The sequence below is a fragment of the Anomaloglossus baeobatrachus genome, chromosome 5 (assembly GCF_048569485.1).
Source record: "Anomaloglossus baeobatrachus isolate aAnoBae1 chromosome 5, aAnoBae1.hap1, whole genome shotgun sequence".
Classification (NCBI taxonomy): domain Eukaryota; kingdom Metazoa; phylum Chordata; class Amphibia; order Anura; family Aromobatidae; genus Anomaloglossus; species Anomaloglossus baeobatrachus.
The window spans coordinates 298,308,332-298,328,452 of NC_134357.1; the positions used below are offsets into that span (position 1 = coordinate 298,308,332).

General features: G+C 45.8%; 1 protein-coding gene across 1 annotated transcript in view; it reads right to left on the bottom strand.

Moving 5' to 3' along the window:
* Positions 1-20,121, bottom strand: part of HID1 (HID1 domain containing) — a 126,357-nt gene that overhangs the window by 104,459 nt on the left and 1,777 nt on the right. Inside the window, exons 2-3 of the mRNA XM_075349631.1 lie at positions 680-829; positions 425-595 (exon numbers count right to left, since the gene is read on the bottom strand). Coding sequence (XP_075205746.1) covers positions 425-595; positions 680-829 — 321 coding nt within the window. The remainder of the gene's footprint in view (positions 1-424; positions 596-679; positions 830-20,121) is intronic.

A 20,121-nucleotide genomic window follows, 5' to 3' on the forward strand; every position in this document is an offset into this window, starting at 1 on the left:
TACATCCTCTCTCAGCATCCAGCTTTCCCATGCTCTGCTATACATCTTCTCTCAGCACCCAGCTTTCCCATGCTCTGATATGTTAAAGCTGGGTACTGACGGAAATATGTATAGCATAGCATGGGGAAGCAGTGTGCCGAGGACAAGATGGATATCAGAAAATAGGAAAGCTGGGTGCTGATAGAGGAATTTCAGATCATGGGAAAGGTGGGTGCTGTGGGTAAGAGCGAAGTGTCAGCATCATTATCCTGTACCCTGAGTGTCAGTGTCATTATCCTGTACCCCAAGTGTCGGTGTACGTGGAGGGGGGGCCCAGGTCTGAACTTTGCACCGGGGCCCATCAAACTCTAGTTACGCCACTGCTCAAAGTACAATGCGTTTTGGAGCTCAAAGTCTCTTTGGGGGGTGGTTTTAATGACATTACCTGGCTACGCCCAGCACCAGGCACTGATGACCAAAAGAATCCCCTCCAGTCCGGGTCCTCAAAGATATAAGGCAGTACCCGAGTCAACAATCGGGCACAGTTCAACACCATTTGCTTTTCATTGTCTGAGTGACAACCGCTGTCGGCTCCTGTCACCAACTTCTCCACTGCCTGCAGGACACATATGAAGTGTGTCAAGTGAAACACTTCTCCACATCAAAAAGTAACACAACTATGTTTCTTGTCACCATTTACCTTGTAACATAATGTCGCCAAGTTCGATGGAGATTCCTCTCGGACTGCACGAATCTCAGCAGCTGGGATCAAAGCGAACACATCCTGCACGGAGGTGGCCGAATCAGACCAAAACTGGTCCCAGAAGGCGTCATCTGTAGCTTCAACTGGCTGCAAGAAGCAAGAAAAAAATAGAAAAGAGAATTTAAAGGGATGTAGGAAATGACTTGAGGCGGTCACATGCTGCTGAATTCAGAAGTGATGATGTCACCATTTCATCAGTACTGTGATGGACTGCAGCGGTCATCAGAGAAACATGCAATGTTTCAAATCGCTCAACGGCTGCAATCAATCACAGTCTACAGTGGTCATGTTAGGGCTAAGACACACAGTGAGTAAATCAGTTTGAGTGGAATGCGATTAAAAAAAATTTGCATTCCATTTGGACCCATGTTACCCTATGGGGCTGTTCCTATCTGCGATTATTTTCTCAGCCCTAATCAGACCAAGAAAACAGTCACAGCATGCTGTAGGTGGAATCCGATCTATTTTTACTCACACCCATACAATTCTATGGGTGCGAGAGAAACATCGCACTGCACTCGGATGACACCGGAGTGCAGTGCAATAATCGCATCAGCTGGCAATGTAGGAGATGGGGAGATTAGTCCCTTCCTTTCCTCTGCAGTGCCCGCCTTCTCCTCCGCAGCTGTGATCCAATCGCAGGATCACATCACAGTGGCATGACACTCAGCTTACACTTGCAGCACAGTGGGAGGCGAGGGTCACATCCGATGCACTTGCCTCGGATACCATACGCTCATGTGGCCCTAGCCTTACTGGACAGCAGTGATGCCTTCAATGGTACCTACAAGACTCGTGGAGTCGACAAATATTAAAATACGTCACTGACTTACGTACACAAATTAGTAAAATATAACTTTTATTAGATAAGTAAAACTGAAATAAACATCACCAACATACTTTATATGTTCAGTATTCTACAACCTCCCACAAAATGGGGCACTTACAGAGCCAACCCAATAGCCCAAAGGGCAATGAAAGGACTGGTCCGGGATAATATATTGAATATATCCACCACAATAAAGTAATTTAACCAATTTATTTATTGTGCTTATATGAGGATATGAATGTCTCAGCAATATTTGTATGTTATAGCATTGTCTACATAGCTGCCACCGGCTTATTCAGTCAGTATCATTGAATCTATTGTACTATCTTGCAGCCTATTGTGGTGGTGGTCAAAATTAAATATATTGGATACTAATTCTTTAATGTGCTGACTTTAATTGGATTAATATAAATTGTCACCCTTTTGAGGAAAGATTGCAGTTTCACCCTTTGGCGATTTAGATAATTAGGGACCACCGTCCAAGTTAATCAGGGTACATAAGAATAATCCACATAATAGCAAAGTGGTATTACCCTATTATTCTGCCGCTAATACCCTGTTTGAAGATTGAAAAACATGAAATTTCCTTCCTGAATACAATCATGGAAGTGAATTTGAGGCCCACTTGGTTGATATTGGGGAAGATTCAAACTGTATTATTGTGCCTGTAGGGATTAGAAGGATGTCATCTACATAACGTAGCCACATGGCTATCTGTGAAGTTCACTCTTCATTCCATTCATTAAAAAGACTACAGTTTCCTCCCACCAGCCCAAAAACAGGTTTGCATATGTGATAGCACAGGGGCTCCCCATTGCGGTGCCCGAGTTGGTGGAAAAACTGCCCATCAAAACAGAATATAGTTGTGTGACAGCACAAATGTAAGGAGATCCATGAAAAAAGCATCGTGTTTCCATAGGCGAGTATGCCTATTACTTTGGAAATGTTTGACCGCTTTTCATCCATTCCTATGTGGTATTGAACAGCACAGTGCTTTCACATCTAGGCTGGATGGAAAGGCATTTTGTTCCACCTGTATATCCTCTAATCTCCTTAGAATGTCTATTTTGCCCTAGACATAGGATGGCTGAATGCTGATAAAGAGGATGTGCCCACTGACAGAGTGAATGGCATGCTAGAGAGAAGAATTGGGATGTATTCAATTAGTTAAAGGGGTTGTCCATTACTAAGATAACCCCACGTTTCCCCCAGGTAAAATAATAATTTCAAAAAGAAGGAGCTAGCACGATTTCTATACTGTATTTGTTAATAAATTAGAGATTTTTGGCAAAACATTGCAATATTTTGAGCCACCCCGCCAACGTCCCGGCAAATCCCATGGGGCAGTCCTACACTAAATATTATATTTTGTTTGGGGTGCCATATGGCCTCACACATCAAATGCAGAACTGCTTGAGGCAGCACTTACCTGGTGCTTTTCATTCCCGTACCTATGACTGAGTCACAGCTGTGGGCAGGACAGGCCCAGGCAAGTGCTGCTAAGATTAAATAGCCTGTGGACAGGGCCGGTGGCTGTGTGTGAACAGTCACCAATAGCTAAACCAATATACAGATAGAACAACCAAAAAAGGGTGCACGGCCTGGTGGAGGCTAACCACCTGCCAAAAAATTTTCAAAAAGAAGGAACCAGCACGATTTCTATACTGTATTTGTTAATAAATTGGAGATTTTTCGCAAAACATTGCAATATTTTGAGCCACCCCGCCAACGTCCCGGCAAATCCCATGGGGCAGTCCTACACTAAATGGTTGTTCTATCTGTATACTGGTTTAGCTATTGGTGACTGTTCACACACAGCCACCGGCCCTGTCCACAGGCTATTTAATCTTAGCAGCACTTGCCTGGGCCTGTCCCGTCCACAGCTGTGACTCAGTCACAGGCACGGGAATGAAAAGCACCAGGTAAGTGCTGCCTCAAGCAGTTCTGCATTAAAGGTGTGAGGCCATATGGCACCCCAAATAAAATATAATATTTAGTGTAGGACTGCCCCATGGGATTTGCCGGGACGTCGGCGGGGTGGCTCAAAATATTGCAATGTTTTGCTAAATATCTCCATTTATCAATACAGTATAGATATTGTGCTGGCTCCTTCTTTTTGGATAAAATAATAATGCCTATACTCCCCTCCCATTCCTTCTGCCTACCTTCAGACCAAACGAGTAGTCAACAGGAAGTGAGCACAGCGGCTGCCGCTCACTTCCTGTTGATTAACTTGTTAGGCCCGAAAGCGGGGAGAAGGAAGCCGGCGCTGATTGAACGGGGGGCTCATGTGACGTTACCACACCATGTGAGCCCTGGCATAGCTGGAAAGACGCTGGCACGGGAGGGGAGTATAGTCCTTATTATTTTACCTGGGGGAAACACGTGAAATCAGAAGGGGTTGTCCTAGTAGTGGACAACACCTTTAAAACTGCTTTTAGTATGTTGTTGGGCATGAGAGCAGCAAGACCATGCCATTCTATAGGCTGTGTGAAAAAACAGCCAACCATATCAGAGGAAGGGTTTCCAGAGACCGGTCACACATCAGAGGTGACAGCCAAACACATTTCATTTACTTATGAATTTAGTACATGACCTTGGTGCTTTTATTTTCAGGAGTCGCTGCTCTAGGCTGGGTGGCTTGACTTTAGCTTAAGGACTTGTTGCTGGGTTAAAAGTGGCTACTTTTGCTCTTATTTTATTTCCAATGCTCCCAAGTATTCAGTTTTTGAGGGGGGGAGGGGGTTAACATCCACCATACAGTTCTAGAGACGGTTTTTTTTACCAAAGGGGTGTGGCTCACAGGATTCTCTGGGGAAGCATTTAGGGTATGTGCGCACTAGACGTTTTTTTCACGCTGCGTTTTTATGTGCGTTTTTGTCTAAAAAAACGCACCCGTGGCTAAAAAAACGCGGCAAAAACACATGCGTTTTTGCCGCGATTTGGTGCGTTTTTTGCTGCGTTTTTACTCACTGCGTTTTTAATCAGTGCACAATGCCATTAAAGATTGTTGATGAAAAAAAAAAAAAAAAAAGGTCTGATGTCATTTCCTTCTTCAAAATGTTCATTGTATGCAGGAGAGCAGACAGCAGCTGCAGAACTACAAGTCTCAGCATCCTCCATTCACTAGTGTATGCAGGAGAGCAGACAGCAGCTGCAGAACTACAAGTCTCAGCATCCTCCATTCACTAGTGTATGCAGGAGAGCAGACAGCAGCTGCAGAACTACAAGGCTCAGCATCCTCCATTCACTAGTGTATGCAGGAGAGCAGACAGCAGCTGCAGAACTACAAGTCTCAGCATCCTCCATTCACTAGTGTATGCAGGAGAGCAGACAGCAGCTGCAGAACTACAAGTCTCAGCATCCTCCATTCACTAGTGTATGCAGGAGAGCAGACAGCAGCTGCAGAACTACAAGTCTCAGCATCCTCCATTCACTAGTGTATGCAGGAGAGCAGACAGCAGCTGCAGAACTACAAGGCTCAGCATCCTCCATTCACTAGTGTATGCAGGAGAGCAGACAGCAGCTGCAGAACTACAAGTCTCAGCATCCTCCATTCACTAGTGTATGCAGGAGAGCAGACAGCAGCTGCAGAACTACAAGTCTCAGCATCCTCCATTCACTAGTGTATGCAGGAGAGCAGACAGCAGCTGCAGAACCACAAAGCTCAGCATCCTCCATCCAGGACTGTATGTAGTTTTTTGCCCAAAAAGAAAAAAAAATGACATGGGCTTCGCCATATTTTTGTATGCTAGCCGGGTACAGCAGGCAGGTACGGGCTGCCCCCAACCCCCAGCTGCCTATTTGTACCCGGCTGGGAACCAAAAATATAGAGAAGCCCTTTTTTTTAATTATTTCATGAAATAATTAAAAAAAAAAAATGACGTGGGCTTCGCCTAATTTTTGAGTCCAGCCGGGTACAACTAGGCAGCTGGGGATTGGAATCCACAGTGCAGGGTGCCCATGCTTTCTGGGCACCCCCACTGCGAATTGCAGTCCGCAGCCACCCCAGAAAATGGCGCTTTCATAGAAGCGCCATCTTCTGGCGCTGTATCCAACTCTTCTAGCTGCCCTGGTGACGGGTGGCTAGCTAGGTAATAATGGAGTTAGGGCTAGCTGTATATTATCAGCTAGCCCTAAGCCCGAAATTCATGGTGTCACGCCAATATTAGACATGGCCACCATGAATTTCTAGTAATGATAAAAAAAAAAACACAACACACAGAAAAATATTTTTATTAGAAATAAAACACAACACAATTAGTGACTCCATCTTTATTGAAATAAACCCCCCTCCGCAGTAATCCTAGGTTAGGGTGCCGCGCCGTCCAATCCGGATCCAATATCATCTGATCGGTTTGCTGGAAGGCAGAGCGATCAGATGATGTGTCAGGATCAAGTGCCTGAATCCCATCACACATCAGCTGATTGTATAAAAGCCGATTATACAATCAGCTGATGCATCAGTAGAAAAAAAAAATACTCACTTATGTGCTGATGACCGGCAGCTCCTGGAGCAATCGATTGGACAGGAGTCTGATCCCGTCCGATCGCTGCAGCAGCTGCCGGTGATCAGCTGATGAAGTCCCCTGACGGCAGGATCAGCTGATAGCCGGCCGGGCGCAAAAAAGCCGGCGAGACTACGATCAGCTGATGCGTCAGGTGACTGCATCAGGTGATCAGCGCCAGGTCCTGCAAGCAAGGTCCTGCCCCGGGGAGACTGCACACAGCCAGAGCGGCGGTACCGGGAGGAGCTGGGAGCGGGCATGGCACCGGGACCCTGCAGACAGGTGAGTATATATGACATTTTTTTTTTTCTACTGTTCACTTTGGTTTTCGCCGCTGCCTCCACCTCCCGCCCAGACATGACGCCGCACGGAGCTGACATGCACAGGACGGGAGGTGGACGCAGCGGTGACTGTACCGGGAGGATTCATGCTTCTGTGTTTACCAACAGAAGGAATCCTCTTCCTGTACACGTCACTGTAGTGCCCACCCCTTGCGTTTATAGCTGCGTTTTTAGTCATAGAAACGCGGCTATATGCGTTTTTCATTGCGTTTTTAACATCTCATTGAATTCAATGAGTGAAAAACGCAGTGGAAAACGCAGAAATAATTGACATGCTGCGTTTTTGTGGTCACCACAAAAACGCAGCTAAAAAAAAACGCTGTGTGAGGACAGCACTTCTGAAAACCCATTGACATTGCTGGGGAAGCAATGTCACTGCGTTTTCAGCACAAAAACGCGGTAAAAAACGCCGCTAAAATAGCGGCAAAAACGCCTACTGCGCACAAGGCCTTAGGCTGTTCCTGCATTATTACCCCATGAGCCACACCCCTTGGTAAAAAGAATGAAAATTAGCACAAAATGAAAATAATCATATCTCTGTAAGGATAAGGAGAATCAGATCCCAGGTGAGGAGTACACTGTGTGCAGAATTATTAGGCAAGTTGTATTTTAAAGGATTTTTTTTTGTATTATTGATCAACAACTATGTTCTCAATCAACTCAAAAGACTCAAATATCAAAGCTTAATATTTTTTGGAAGTTGGAGGGGTTTTTTTAGATTTGGCTATCTTAGGAGGATATCTGTGCTGTTAACTATTACTGTGCAGAATTATTAGGCAACTTAATAAAAACCAAATATATTTCCATCTCACTTGTTTATTTTCACCAGGTAAACCAATATAACTGCACAAAATTTAGAAATAAACATTTCTGACATGCAAAATCAAAACCTCAAAAAATTAGTGACCAATATAGCCACCTTTCTTTATGAGGACACTCACAGCCTACATCCGTAGATTCTGTCAGTTGCTTGATCTGTTTACAATCAACATTGCATACAGCAGCCACCACAGCCTCCCAGACACTGTTCCGAGAGGTGTACTGTTTTCCCTCCCTGTAGATCTTACATTTTATGAGGGGCCACAGGTTCTCTATGGGGTTCAGATCAGGTGAACATGGGGGCCATGTCATTATGTTTTCATCTTTTAGACCTTTACTGGCCAGCCACGCCGTGGAGTAGTTGGATGCATGTGATGAAGCATTGTCCTGCATGAAAATCATGTTTTTCTTGAACGATACCGACTTCTTCCTGTACCACTGCTTGAAGAAGTTGTCTTCCAGAACCTGGCAGTAGGTCTGGGAGATGAGCTTCACTCCATCCCCAACCCGAAAAGGTCCCACAAGTTCATCTTTGATGATACCAGCCCATACCAGTACCCCACCTCCACCTTGCTGGCGTCTGAGTCGGAGTGGAGCTCTCTGCCCTTTAGGCTACATGCGCACGCTGCTTCTTTTTCGTGTTCACAAAATGCAGCCAAAACTGCAGCCAAAACTGCAGCCAAAACTGCAGCCAAAACTGCACCTTGTCAGAGAGAGCCTGGAAATGTCACAAAAAATGTAGGTGCTTTTTTGGTGCATTTTTGCTGCTTTTTTGGTGCGTTTTTGGCTGCAGTTTTGTCAACAATTGTTTCATGTATTTTTCAGTTCAAACAAGCCCATAAAGCTTGTTGAATTGAACAAAAAAAAAATAAATAATTAAAAAAAACTGGCGTGCGGTCCCCCCCAATTTTAATGCCAGCCAGATAAAGCCATACGGCTGAAGGCTGGTATTCTCAGGATGGGGAGCCCCCCAGCCTAACAATATCAGTCAGCAGCCGCCCAGAATGGCCGCATCCATTAGATGCGGCTGTTCTGGGACTGTACCCGGCTCTTCCCGATTTGCCCTGGTGCGTTGGCAAATCGGGGTAATAAGGAGTTAATGGCAGCCCATAGCTGCCACTAAATCCTAGATTAATCATGTCAGGCGTCTATGAGACACCCTCCATGATTAATCTGTAAATTACAGTAAATAAACACACACACCCGAAAAATCCTTTATTAGAAATAAAAAACACAAACACATTCCCTCATTACCAATTTATTAACCCCGACAAACCCTCCATGTCCGGCGTAATCCAGGATGATGCAGCGTCGCATCCAGCTCTGCTGCATGGAGGTGACCGGAGCTGCAGAAGACACTGCTCCGGTCACCTCCATGCAGCTAATGAAGACAGCCGCGCGATCAGCTGAGCTGTCACCGAGGTTACCCGCAGCCACCGCTGAATCCAGCGGTGGCCGCGAGTAACCTCAGTGACAGCTCAGCTGATCGCGCTACAGCGTGGAGCCGGCGGCAGGAGCGTGGAGCCGGCGGCAGGAGCGTGGAGCCGACGACAGGAGCGTGGAGCCGGCGGCAGGAGCGTGGAGCCCGGGACTTTCAGCGGCGGCGGCGGTGAGAGGGGTCCATCATCTCCCCTGTGCGTGCACGCTGGGGACCGCGGTACTTCGGGGAACACATGCTGGACGGGACTATCAGCGGCGGCGGCAGCGAGAGGGGCTTTGACGTTGGCAGCTGAAAACATTGATTTTTCCCTCTCGCTGCCGCCGCTGCTGCTGATAGTCCCGTCCTCCACATCATCTCTCCTGTGCGTGCACGCTGGGGACAGTGGTACTTCGGGGAACACGTGGAGGACGGGACTATCAGCGGCGGCAGCAGCGAGAGGGGAAAAATCAATGTTTTCAGCTGCCAATGTCCATCCCCCTCTCGCTGCCACCGCTGCTGATAGTCCCCGTCCTCCACATCATCTCCCCTGGGGACAGCGGTACTTCGGGGAACACATGGAGGACGGGACGGGACCACTTGCCTGACCTCACTTCCTGACAAATCACCTGCGTTTTTGCTAGCAAAAACGCAGGTAAAAGGCAGGTAAAATGCACCACTTGTGATTAGCATGTATTTTTCCTGCGTTTTTGATGCCCTCATTGATTTCAATGGGTGACAAATGTTGACAAAAACGCAGGAAGAATGAACATGCTGCTTTTTTTTTGTCACAAACTTTTGACAAAAAAAACGCTGACAAATAAACTGCAATGTGCACATGACAAATCTGACTTCTCATAGACTTTGCTGGGAAGTCAGATGTCAGAAAGTTCTGCTGCCAAAACTGCAGCCAAAAAAGCAGCAAAAAAGCAGGAAAAAAAGCAGCGTGTGCATGTAGCCTAACTGATCAGCCTCTGGCCCATCCATCTGGCCCATCAAGAGTCACTCTCATTTCATCAGTCCATAAAACCTTTGAATAATCAGTCTTAAGATATTTCTTGGCCCAGTCTTGACGTTTTATTTTACGTTTTTTGTTCAAAGGTGGTCGTTTTTCAGCCTTCCTTACCTTGGCCATGTCCCTGAGTATGGCACACCTTGTGCTTTTTGATACTCCAGTAACGTTGCAGCTCTGAAATATGGCCAAACTGGTGGCAAATGGCATCTTGGCAGCTTCACGCTTGATTTTCCTCAATTCATGGGCAGTTATTTTGTGCCTTTTGTGCCCAACACGCTTCTTGCGACCCTATTGGCTATTTGCCATGAAACGCTTCATTGTTCGGTGATCACACTTCAAAAGTTTGGCAATTTCAAGGCTGCTGCATCCTTCTGCAAGACATCTCACAATTTTGGACTTTTCAGAGCCCGTCAAATCTCTCTTCTGACCCATTTTGCCAAATGAAAGGAAGTTGCCTAATAATTAAGCACACCTTATATAGGGTGTTGATGTCATTACACCACACCCCTCCTCATTACAGAGATGCATCACCTGATTTACTTAATTGGTTCTCAAGCCTATACAGCTTGGAGTAGGACAGCATGTATAAAATTATCATGTGATCAAAATACTCATTTGCCTAATAATTCTGCACACAGTGTAGATGGAGAGATTTGAGTACAGTTCGATGACTTGCACGAACACCAAGGCTTGAGTGGGTGGGTGTACGACGTCCAATTTGTATGCGCTGTCACTCACAGCATGCACTATTTTTTTTTCTCATGCAGAAAAAAAGCGCTGGTCAGCACTGTGCAATAGTATAATACTGGGCCGAGTGCTATCCGACAAGACATTAGATCTCACATGGTCATGTTATACCCTCATGTGAGCCCTAATACTGAGAACTAAGAAGTGGCTTATTGATATACCTATGTGCAGATGATATGTGTTTTTGATGCGTTTCCGCCGCAGCAACACACTAAAAACGCATGGGCATTTTTTTTACCTGCAGATTTTACAAATCTAATGTAAGTGTGAAAAATCTGCACAGAAACTCAGCGTACCCGCAAGAGAAATTGACATGTTTTGGATATGAAACGCACATGGGTCAGTTTACGTTGCATAAAAAAAAAGAGGCAAAGCGGGCGCGAGACCCTGCGTTTTTGACACAGAGAAAATATGGAGCGTGAAAACCTCATCATGGGAACGTAGCCTCAGTGCAGTCCATAATGGTTCCTTTAATCACGCAGCCTGTGCAGCGGCCATTCAGAGCAGTGACGTCCACATGACGCACACACCGCACACACGCTGGATCAGACGTCTGCTGCTGCCATATGGCTTCATACTGTAGATGGGTAAACAAAGGTGTGGGTGTAGAGCTGTGTGCAGACAGTAATGCTGCCAGGCCGCCCCCACTCACTTCTGTACGATCAGAAACACCACATCGAGGAGCCACAGGACAGAGTCACTAATATAGAGGGGTGGGTTATGGGCCACATGGCACAGATCTGCAATCATCATGGATGCCCAGCAGGGTGTCTTGCTGTAGGAACTTGTTTTACAGGCGTCCGCCGAGTGGGTAAGACAGGTATAACAAGGAAGCAAATGCCTCCCCCTCCCCCCCTCAACAAGCATATACCTCATTCAATATCACTATAAGGGGACAATACATGTTACATTAAAGGGGTTCTTTGCAGATCAAAAAAAAAAAAAACCCACATCATTAAAATATCATTATAAATAAATTTCTAAATAGCTTTGATTAGTAAATTTATCTAAGGAGTTAGTAACTATAATACATTAAAAATACTGCATCTCGGCAAATCTGACGCATTTCGGACATAGAATTACCATTAGTCGGTTTTTGCCTTGATGCAATATTTTTACCTCTTTGCTAATTAGGAGGTATTTAAGAACGTTTTTTATATTGATATCTTACTCATGTATGTATTTTTTTTCGATTCCCTAACGGGAACCTGTCAGCAGAAATTTTGCACTAAACCTACAAGATTCCCCCTCTGCAGCTCGTGGGCTGCATTCTAGAAAGGTTCCTGTTGTTATTGTGCCCCCTTTTACTCCAAAATAAATACTTTATAAAGTGGTACCTTTTCGTATGAAAATCTTGTTAATCGAACACGGGGGTGGGCTGTCTGGTGTCTGTTATCCTGCCTCCTGCTGCTTTACGCCATCCCCCATTGCTCAATTTCATACCTCATGACACCGCCCAGTGCACCCAAGGTCTCGCGCATGCGCCGTTCCACTCTAGCGGGACTGTGCACCAGGGCTGTGGAGTCGGTAAGCCAAACCTTCGACTCCGACTCCGACTCCTCAAATTCTCTTGCACCGACTCCGACTCCGGCTCCGACTCCGACTCCGGCTCCGACTCCTACATATATTGCTTATAGTTAGGTGAAAAATTTATTGTAGTACATGAATATGTGTATGTGAACATCAGACATTTAATAATTTTTATGATACAATAATCAAGATATTTGGATAGAACATAAAATATATTTATTGGAATACAACTTTAGAACACAAAAAACTGTAATAAATTGTAAATATGTAATACACTATGTAATATACAGTAGATTACATATATATCTTGTGTGTGTGTATATACACTGTATATATATATATATTATATATATTACATATTTACAATTTATTAGTTTTTTGTGTTCTAAAGTTGTATTCCAATAAATATTTTATGTTCTATCCAAATATCTTGATTATTGTATCATAAAAACAATTAAATGTCTGATGTTCACATTGTACTACAATAAATTTTTCACTTAAATATAAGCATTATACTAAATGTTGTTATTTAGTAAAATATTCAGCACATTCTGCATTGCACTCCTGTCCCCAATTTATTATATATTTTAGGAGTCGGAGTCGGTGCATTTTATACCGACTCCGACTCCGACTCCACCAAAATGAGCTCCGACTCCGACTCCGACTCCACGACTCCGACTCCGACTCCACAGCCCTGCTGTGCACAGTGTGACCGCTGGTGACGTGTTGCGCAGGCGTGAGATTATGGGCGGCGCTGTGATTTTCCACCGTTCTGCGGAAGCACTGGCCAGATGAATCCACGTCACTTCTTACCAAGATGGGAAAGAGGTGATGCACAGAACAGGTCTCAGGTTATATACTGGACCCACATGTATTATAGAGCATGGCTCAGTAATCCAAGGCTTACATCTATGATAACTGAAATCTAGGCATCTTATAAAGATCACAAACTTATACAGGAATGTAGTCCAAGGCTTTCCAGCAGATTTGGACTTTGGGATTATGACATAGCTCAGAATGTGTTTTCTGCAATACAATGCAATATTTCTTAAAGGGGTTGTCAGGGACTTTAAGGCTGGGGCCACACGGGGATTACTGCGATCCCCTCGCATGACACTCGGGTCACGCTGGCAGTACAGCAGAGCAGAGTGTCCTGAGTGTCCCTGCGACTTAGGTACGACCGTGCAAGCGGACCTCAGCTGTGGGGGGCGGGCTGGCACTGAGGAGGGGCGGGCCAGCGCAGAGGAGGGGAGAGAGGGATTTATCTCCCTCTCTCCTCCGTTGCCGGCTATTGCCATTCTCGCACTGCACTAGTGGTACACCGGTGTACTGCGAGTGCAGTGCAATTTTTCTCTCACCCCATAGACTTGAATGGGTGCGAGAGAAAACAGGATCACATTACAGTCGCAGCATGCTGTGACTGTTTTCTTGGTCCGATTAGGGCTGAGAATATAATCGCTCATGTGCGCTGACACACAGGCTAGAATTGATCCGAGTGAAATGGGATGTTTTATCGCACTCCACTCGCACCGATTTTCATGCCATGTGGCTTAGGCCTAACAGTGATGACTTATCCTTAGGATAGGTCATCAACGTCTGATAGGTGGGGGTGTGACACCCGGCACCCCTGCTGCTCGAACTATTCAGTTATGGAGCTGCACAACTCCATTAACGGAAGAGTGGCGGCGTCCGGTTGTTGCGCATCCACCACCTATTGATTTAAATAGGAGCGGATGTGACGTACCTGGCCACAGCCACTATACAGTTGACGGGGCTGTGCTGTGCAGTTGCATAACTGAGTAGTTCCAACTGGGAAGAGCTAATCGGCGGGGGTTCCGGGTGTCACATCCCCTCCAGACAGACAGTGATGACCTAGCCGAACGATAGTTCATCAATGTTGAAGTCCAGAATAACCCCTTTAGGCCTGTTTCAGACGTCAGTGATTGTGGTACGTATGTGCTTTTTTTTTTTTTTTTTTTTTTTTTTACACGTACCAGAATCACTGACATACGTCGTCAATTAATGGGTCTGCTCACACACCAGTGATTTTTCACTGACCGTGTCTCCGTGCGGCGTACACGCGTGTCCGTGATTGCAGTATGGAGACAAGTCAGTTTCTTTCTGGCATCACTGGTGTCCCACGGACCACACTATGGTGTGATCTGTGAAACCTGTACCAGAAAAAAACGTACATATAAATTAACAAACATTTTCAACTCAACTTTCCAGTGACGCTCTGTGCAGCCTCCGCTCTCTGCAGCTTCCTGACCGGCTCATGCATATTCATGAATGCAGTCATAGCCGACCTGGAAGTAGCTGCAGAGAGCGGTGGCCAGACGCTACAGAGCCGAGGAGTTCAGCACCATGGAGAGCAGGAATGTGACAGGTGAGTAATGTCCATGTGCAATCACGGAGTACAGATCACGTATCACACATGGATAACCACCGTGTGCCGTGAATCACGGAACACGGAGGGACATAGGCATTTTTATACGTCAGTGAAGAACATCTGTGTTTATTACTGACATGTCAAACAGGCCTTAAGGAGGTTTTCACACCCACATTGATCCCCAGTGCCCCCCATTCTAGCAATGACTTGGTCACTGCTGGTCCTGTCCTCCACTAGTATATTGAGGAAGGGACCAGCAGGAACTGGGTAAGTGCTGGAACGTACCATGCAAGAGATTAGGGAGGGCAAGTACTATTTATTTTTTTAACTGTTTAAGGCTTTAAAGGGGTATTCCCATCTCCAAGATCCTATCCCAATATGTAGTAGGTGTAATAATGATAATAATAATATTAGCAAATACCTCCAATTAGAAATGTAGTATAGTTCTCCTTGTCACTTATCTCTAGTGACAGGTAGATTAGGTATCCATGGTTATGCCCACGAGCAACTAACTGTCATTATATTCGTAGTCGAAACCAAGGATACCTAAGCTACCTGCAATGCCCTGCACATGAGGCAAGTGACACAGCTAATCAGGAGAACTAGATTACATTTCTAATTAGAGGTATTTGCTAATAATAATAATAATATTATTATTCCTACTACATATTGGGATAGGATCTTGGAGATAGGAATAACCCTTTAAATTGTCAATTGACCTCAGGCAGTTCTGGGTGCATATTGCTAATCCGTGCCTAACCATCTCTGTATACACTAGCATAGATAAAGAGATCTTTAAAAAAAGAGTATTTCTAAAGATCTTTTATCGTATACTAATGAGCACAGGGACTAGTCCCCTGAGCGTTGCTTCCCTTGGCTAATCACCCCCTCATTAGCACGTTGTACGCCCCTGTTGGTGTGCAAACATGCTAATAAATATGCAGCATCAGAGGATGATCTCCCTCACCGCTCCGCTGCCATCGCCGGATTACGGCTCAGTGCGCATGCCCCCGGAGTTCCCATCATGCGCACTATGAAGTCAAGTGTACACATTCTAGCTTCAAACTGAGGTAGTGCACATGACCGAAACCCCGGGGTCATGCGCACTGAGCCAAAATCCAGCGTCGGGCGTTGATGGCGGCGGAGAGGTGAGTGAGATCATCCTGTGACACTGCACATTCATTAGCATGATAGCACACCCACAGGGGCAACTAACATGCTAATGGGGGCGAATAGCAAGGGAGCTAACACCCTTAAGTCTAGTCTCTGCGCTCATTAGCATACGGTAAAACATCTTTAGAAATACTTTTCTAAGGATCTCTTTATCTATGCTAGTGTATACAGGGACGGTTAGGCAAGGGATTAGAAATATGCACACGTGGGTCTGGGTGCATATTGCTCCTGACAAGTCCCCCCTAAATAACACACAGCCATTAATGTCTAAACTACTGGCAACAAACGCGAGTACACCCCTAAGGCTGCTTTCACACATCCGGTAGGTGCAGAGCCGGCCAGTTCGGCTCTAAAACCTATGCAACGGATGCGGCGAAAAAGCCGCATCCTTCGCATACGTTTTTTTAAATGTGGCCCGGCCAGTTTTTGCCGCTTGCGGCATGCTACTGAGCATGCGCAGTGGCAAAAACCGCATGCAGCAGCCGGATGCGTTTTTTGCCGCATCCGGCGTCCATAGGCATGCATTGAAAACTGCGCCGCATCGACCGGATGCGGCGCGATGCGGTTTTTTTTGCAGCACAAAAAAACGTGCCAGGCGACGTTCCATCCGGCTGCCGCATCGGCTAAATCTGCCGCATGCGGCAAAAAACGGACGGAACGCAAGCCCATGCAGCACTAATTAAAGTCTATGCAGGAAAAACGCAACCGGCAGCAAAAAAAAAACAAAAACGGTTGCGTTTTTCCTGCAAAGTGCCGGATTGTGCCGCACAGGAAAAACCGGATGTGTGAAAGCAGCCTGAGTGAGAATGGGCGCAAATGGTGTCCAATTACACATTCTCTCTCCCCGGTGTCATGTGACTCATTAGTGTTACAAGGTCTCAAGTGTAAATGAGGGGAGCAGGCGTGTTACATTTGATGTTATCACTCACACTCTCTCATATTGGTCACTGGAAGCTCAACATGGCACCTCATGGCAAAGAATTCTCTGAAGATCTGAAAAAATGAATTGTTGCTCTACATAAAGATGGCCTAGGGTATAAGAAGATTGCAAACACCCTGAAACTGAGCTGCAGCACCGTGGCCAAGACCATACAGCGGTTTAACAAGACAGGATCCACTCAGAACAGCCTCTCCATGGTCAACCAAAGAAGTGGAGTGCAGATGTTCAGCGACATATCCAGAGGTTGTCTTTTCAAAATAGACATATGAATGCTGCCAGCATTGCTGCAGAGGTTATAGGGGTGGGAGGTCAGCCTGTCAATACTCAGACCATACACCACATACTGCATGACTGTCATCCCAGAAGGAAGCCTCTTCTAAAGGTGATGCACAAGAAACCCCGCAAACAGTTTGCTGAAGACAAGTGGACTAAGGAAATGGATAATTGGAACCAAGTCCTGTAGTCTGATGAGAAAAAGATAAACTTATCTGGTTCAGATGGTGTCAAGCATGTGTGGGGGCAGCTAGGTGAGGAGTACAAAGACAAGTGTGTCCTGCCTACAGTCAAGCATGGAGGTGGGAGTATCATGGTTTGGGGCTACATGAGTGCTGCCGACTGTGTGGAACTACAGTTCATTGAAGTACCCATAAATGTCAACATGTACTGTAACATATTGAAAGAACATGATTCCGTTACTTCGTATTCCAATATAACCCCAAACGCACCTCCAAGACGATCACTGACTTGCTAAAGAAACTGACAACTGGCTGAGCATGTCTCCAGACCTAAACCCTATTGAGCATCTGTGAGGCATCCTCATACGGAAGGAGGAGGAGTGCTAAGTCTCTAACATCCACCAGCTCCATAGTATCGTCATGGAGGTTGGAAGAGGATTCCAGTGGCTCCAGTGAAGCTCTAGTGAACCCCAGGCCCAAGAGGGTTAAGGCAGTGCTTGAAAATAATGGTGGCCACACAAACTATTGTCACTTTGGGCACAATGTGCCCAATTTCACTTAGGGGTGTACTCACTTTTGTTGTCAGCAGTTTAGACATTAATGGCTGTGTGATGAGTTATTTAGAGGGTACACCAAATTTACACTGTTATACATTATGTACACTCATTGTATCATGTGTCATATCTTCAGTGTTGTACCATGGAAAGATATAAAATATTTACAAAAATGTGAGGGGTGTACTCATTTTGTGATATACTGTATAAACATGTACACACATATAGACACATACTGTATATGGCAGGGATCCTGGGACTCCCCGGGGGCAGCTGTATTGGGGATGTCCATGCTGTAGCATGTTACTACAGGGGATCCATGATGCAGTAGCATGTTACTACAGGGGATCCATGATGCAGTAGCATGTTACTACAGGGGATCCATGATGCAGTAGCATGTTACTACAGGGGATCCATGATGCAGTAGCATGTTACTACAGGGGATCCATGATGCAGTAGCATGTTACTACAGGGGATCCATGATGCAGTAGCATGTTACTACAGGGGATCCATGATGCAGTAGCATGTTACTACAGGGGATCCATGATGCAGTAGCATGTTACTACAGGGGATCCATGATGCTGTAGCATGTTACTACAGGGGATCCATGATGCTGTAGCATGTTACTACAGGGGATCCATGATGCTGTAGCATGTTACTACAGGGGATCCATGATGCAGTAGCATGTTACTACAGGGGATCCATGATGCTGTAGCATGTTACTACAGGGGATCCATGATGCTGTAGCATGTTACTACAGGGGATCCATGATGCAGTAGCATGTTACTACAGGGGATCCATGATGCAGTAGCATGTTACTACAGGGGATCCATGATGCTGTAGCATGTTACTACAGGGGATCCATGATGCTGTAGCATGTTACTACAGGGGATCCATGATTCTGTAGCATGTTACTACAGGGGATCCATGATGCTGTAGCATGTTACTACAGGGGATCCATGATGCAGTAGCATGTTACTACAGGGGATCCATGATGCAGTAGCATGTTACTACAGGGGATCCATGATGCAGTAGCATGTTACTACAGGGGATCCATGATGCAGTAGCATGTTACTACAGGGGATCCATGATGCAGTAGCATGTTACTACAGGGGATCCATGATGCAGTAGCATGTTACTACAGGGGATCCATGATGCTGTAGCATGTTACTACAGGGGATCCATGATGCAGTAGCATGTTACTACAGGGGATCCATGATGCTGTAGCATGTTACTACAGGGGATCCATGATGCTGTAGCATGTTACTACAGGGGATCCATGATGCAGTAGCATGTTACTACAGGGGATCCATGATGCAGTAGCATGTTACTACAGGGGATCCATGATGCAGTTGCATGTTACTACAGGGGATCCATGATGCAGTAGCATGTTACTACAGGGGATCCATGATGCAGTAGCATGTTACTACAGGGGATCCATGATGCAGTAGCATGTTACTACAGGGGATCCATGATGCTGTAGCATGTTACTACAGGGGATCCATGATGCAGTAGCATGTTACTACAGGGGATCCATGATGCAGTAGCATGTTACTACAGGGGATCCATGATTCTGTAGCATGTTACTACAGGGGATCCATGATGCTGTAGCATGTTACTACAGGGGATCCATGATGCTATAGCATGTTACTACAGGGGATCCATGATGCTGTAGCATGTTACTACAGGGGATCCATGATGCTGTAGCATGTTACTACAGGGGATCCATGATGCAGTAGCATGTTACTACAGGGGATCCATGATGCTGTAGCATGTTACTACAGGAGATCCATGATGCAGTAGCATGTTACTACAGGGGATCCATGATGCAGTAGCATGTTACTACAGGGGATCCATGATGCAGTAGCATGTTACTACAGGGGATCCATGATGCAGTAGCATGTTACTACAGGGGATCCATGATGCAGTAGCATGTTACTACAGGGGATCCATGATGCAGTAGCATGTTACTACAGGGGATCCATGATGCAGTAGCATGTTACTACAGGGGATCCATGATGCAGTAGCATGTTACTACAGGGGATCCATGATGCAGTAGCATGTTACTACAGGGGATCCATGATGCAGTAGCATGTTACTACAGGGGATCCATGATGCTATAGCATGTTACTACAGGGGATCCATGATGCTGTAGCATGTTACTACAGGGGATCCATGATGCAGTAGCATGTTACTACAGGGGATCCATGATGCTGTAGCATGTTACTACAGGGGATCCATGATGCAGTAGCATGTTACTACAGGGGATCCATGATGCTATAGCATGTTACTACAGGGGATCCATGATGCTGTAGCATGTTACTACAGGGGATCCATGATGCTGTAGCATGTTACTACAGGGGATCCATGATGCTGTAGCATGTTACTACAGGGGATCCATGATGCAGTAGCATGTTACTACAGGGGATCCATGATGCAGTAGCATGTTACTACAGGGGATCCATGATGCAGTAGCATGTTACTACAGGGGATCCATGATGCAGTAGCATGTTACTACAGGGGATCCATGATGCTATAGCATGTTACTACAGGGGATCCATGATGCTGTAGCATGTTACTACAGGGGATCCATGATGCAGTAGCATGTTACTACAGGGGATCCATGATGCTGTAGCATGTTACTACAGGGGATCCATGATGC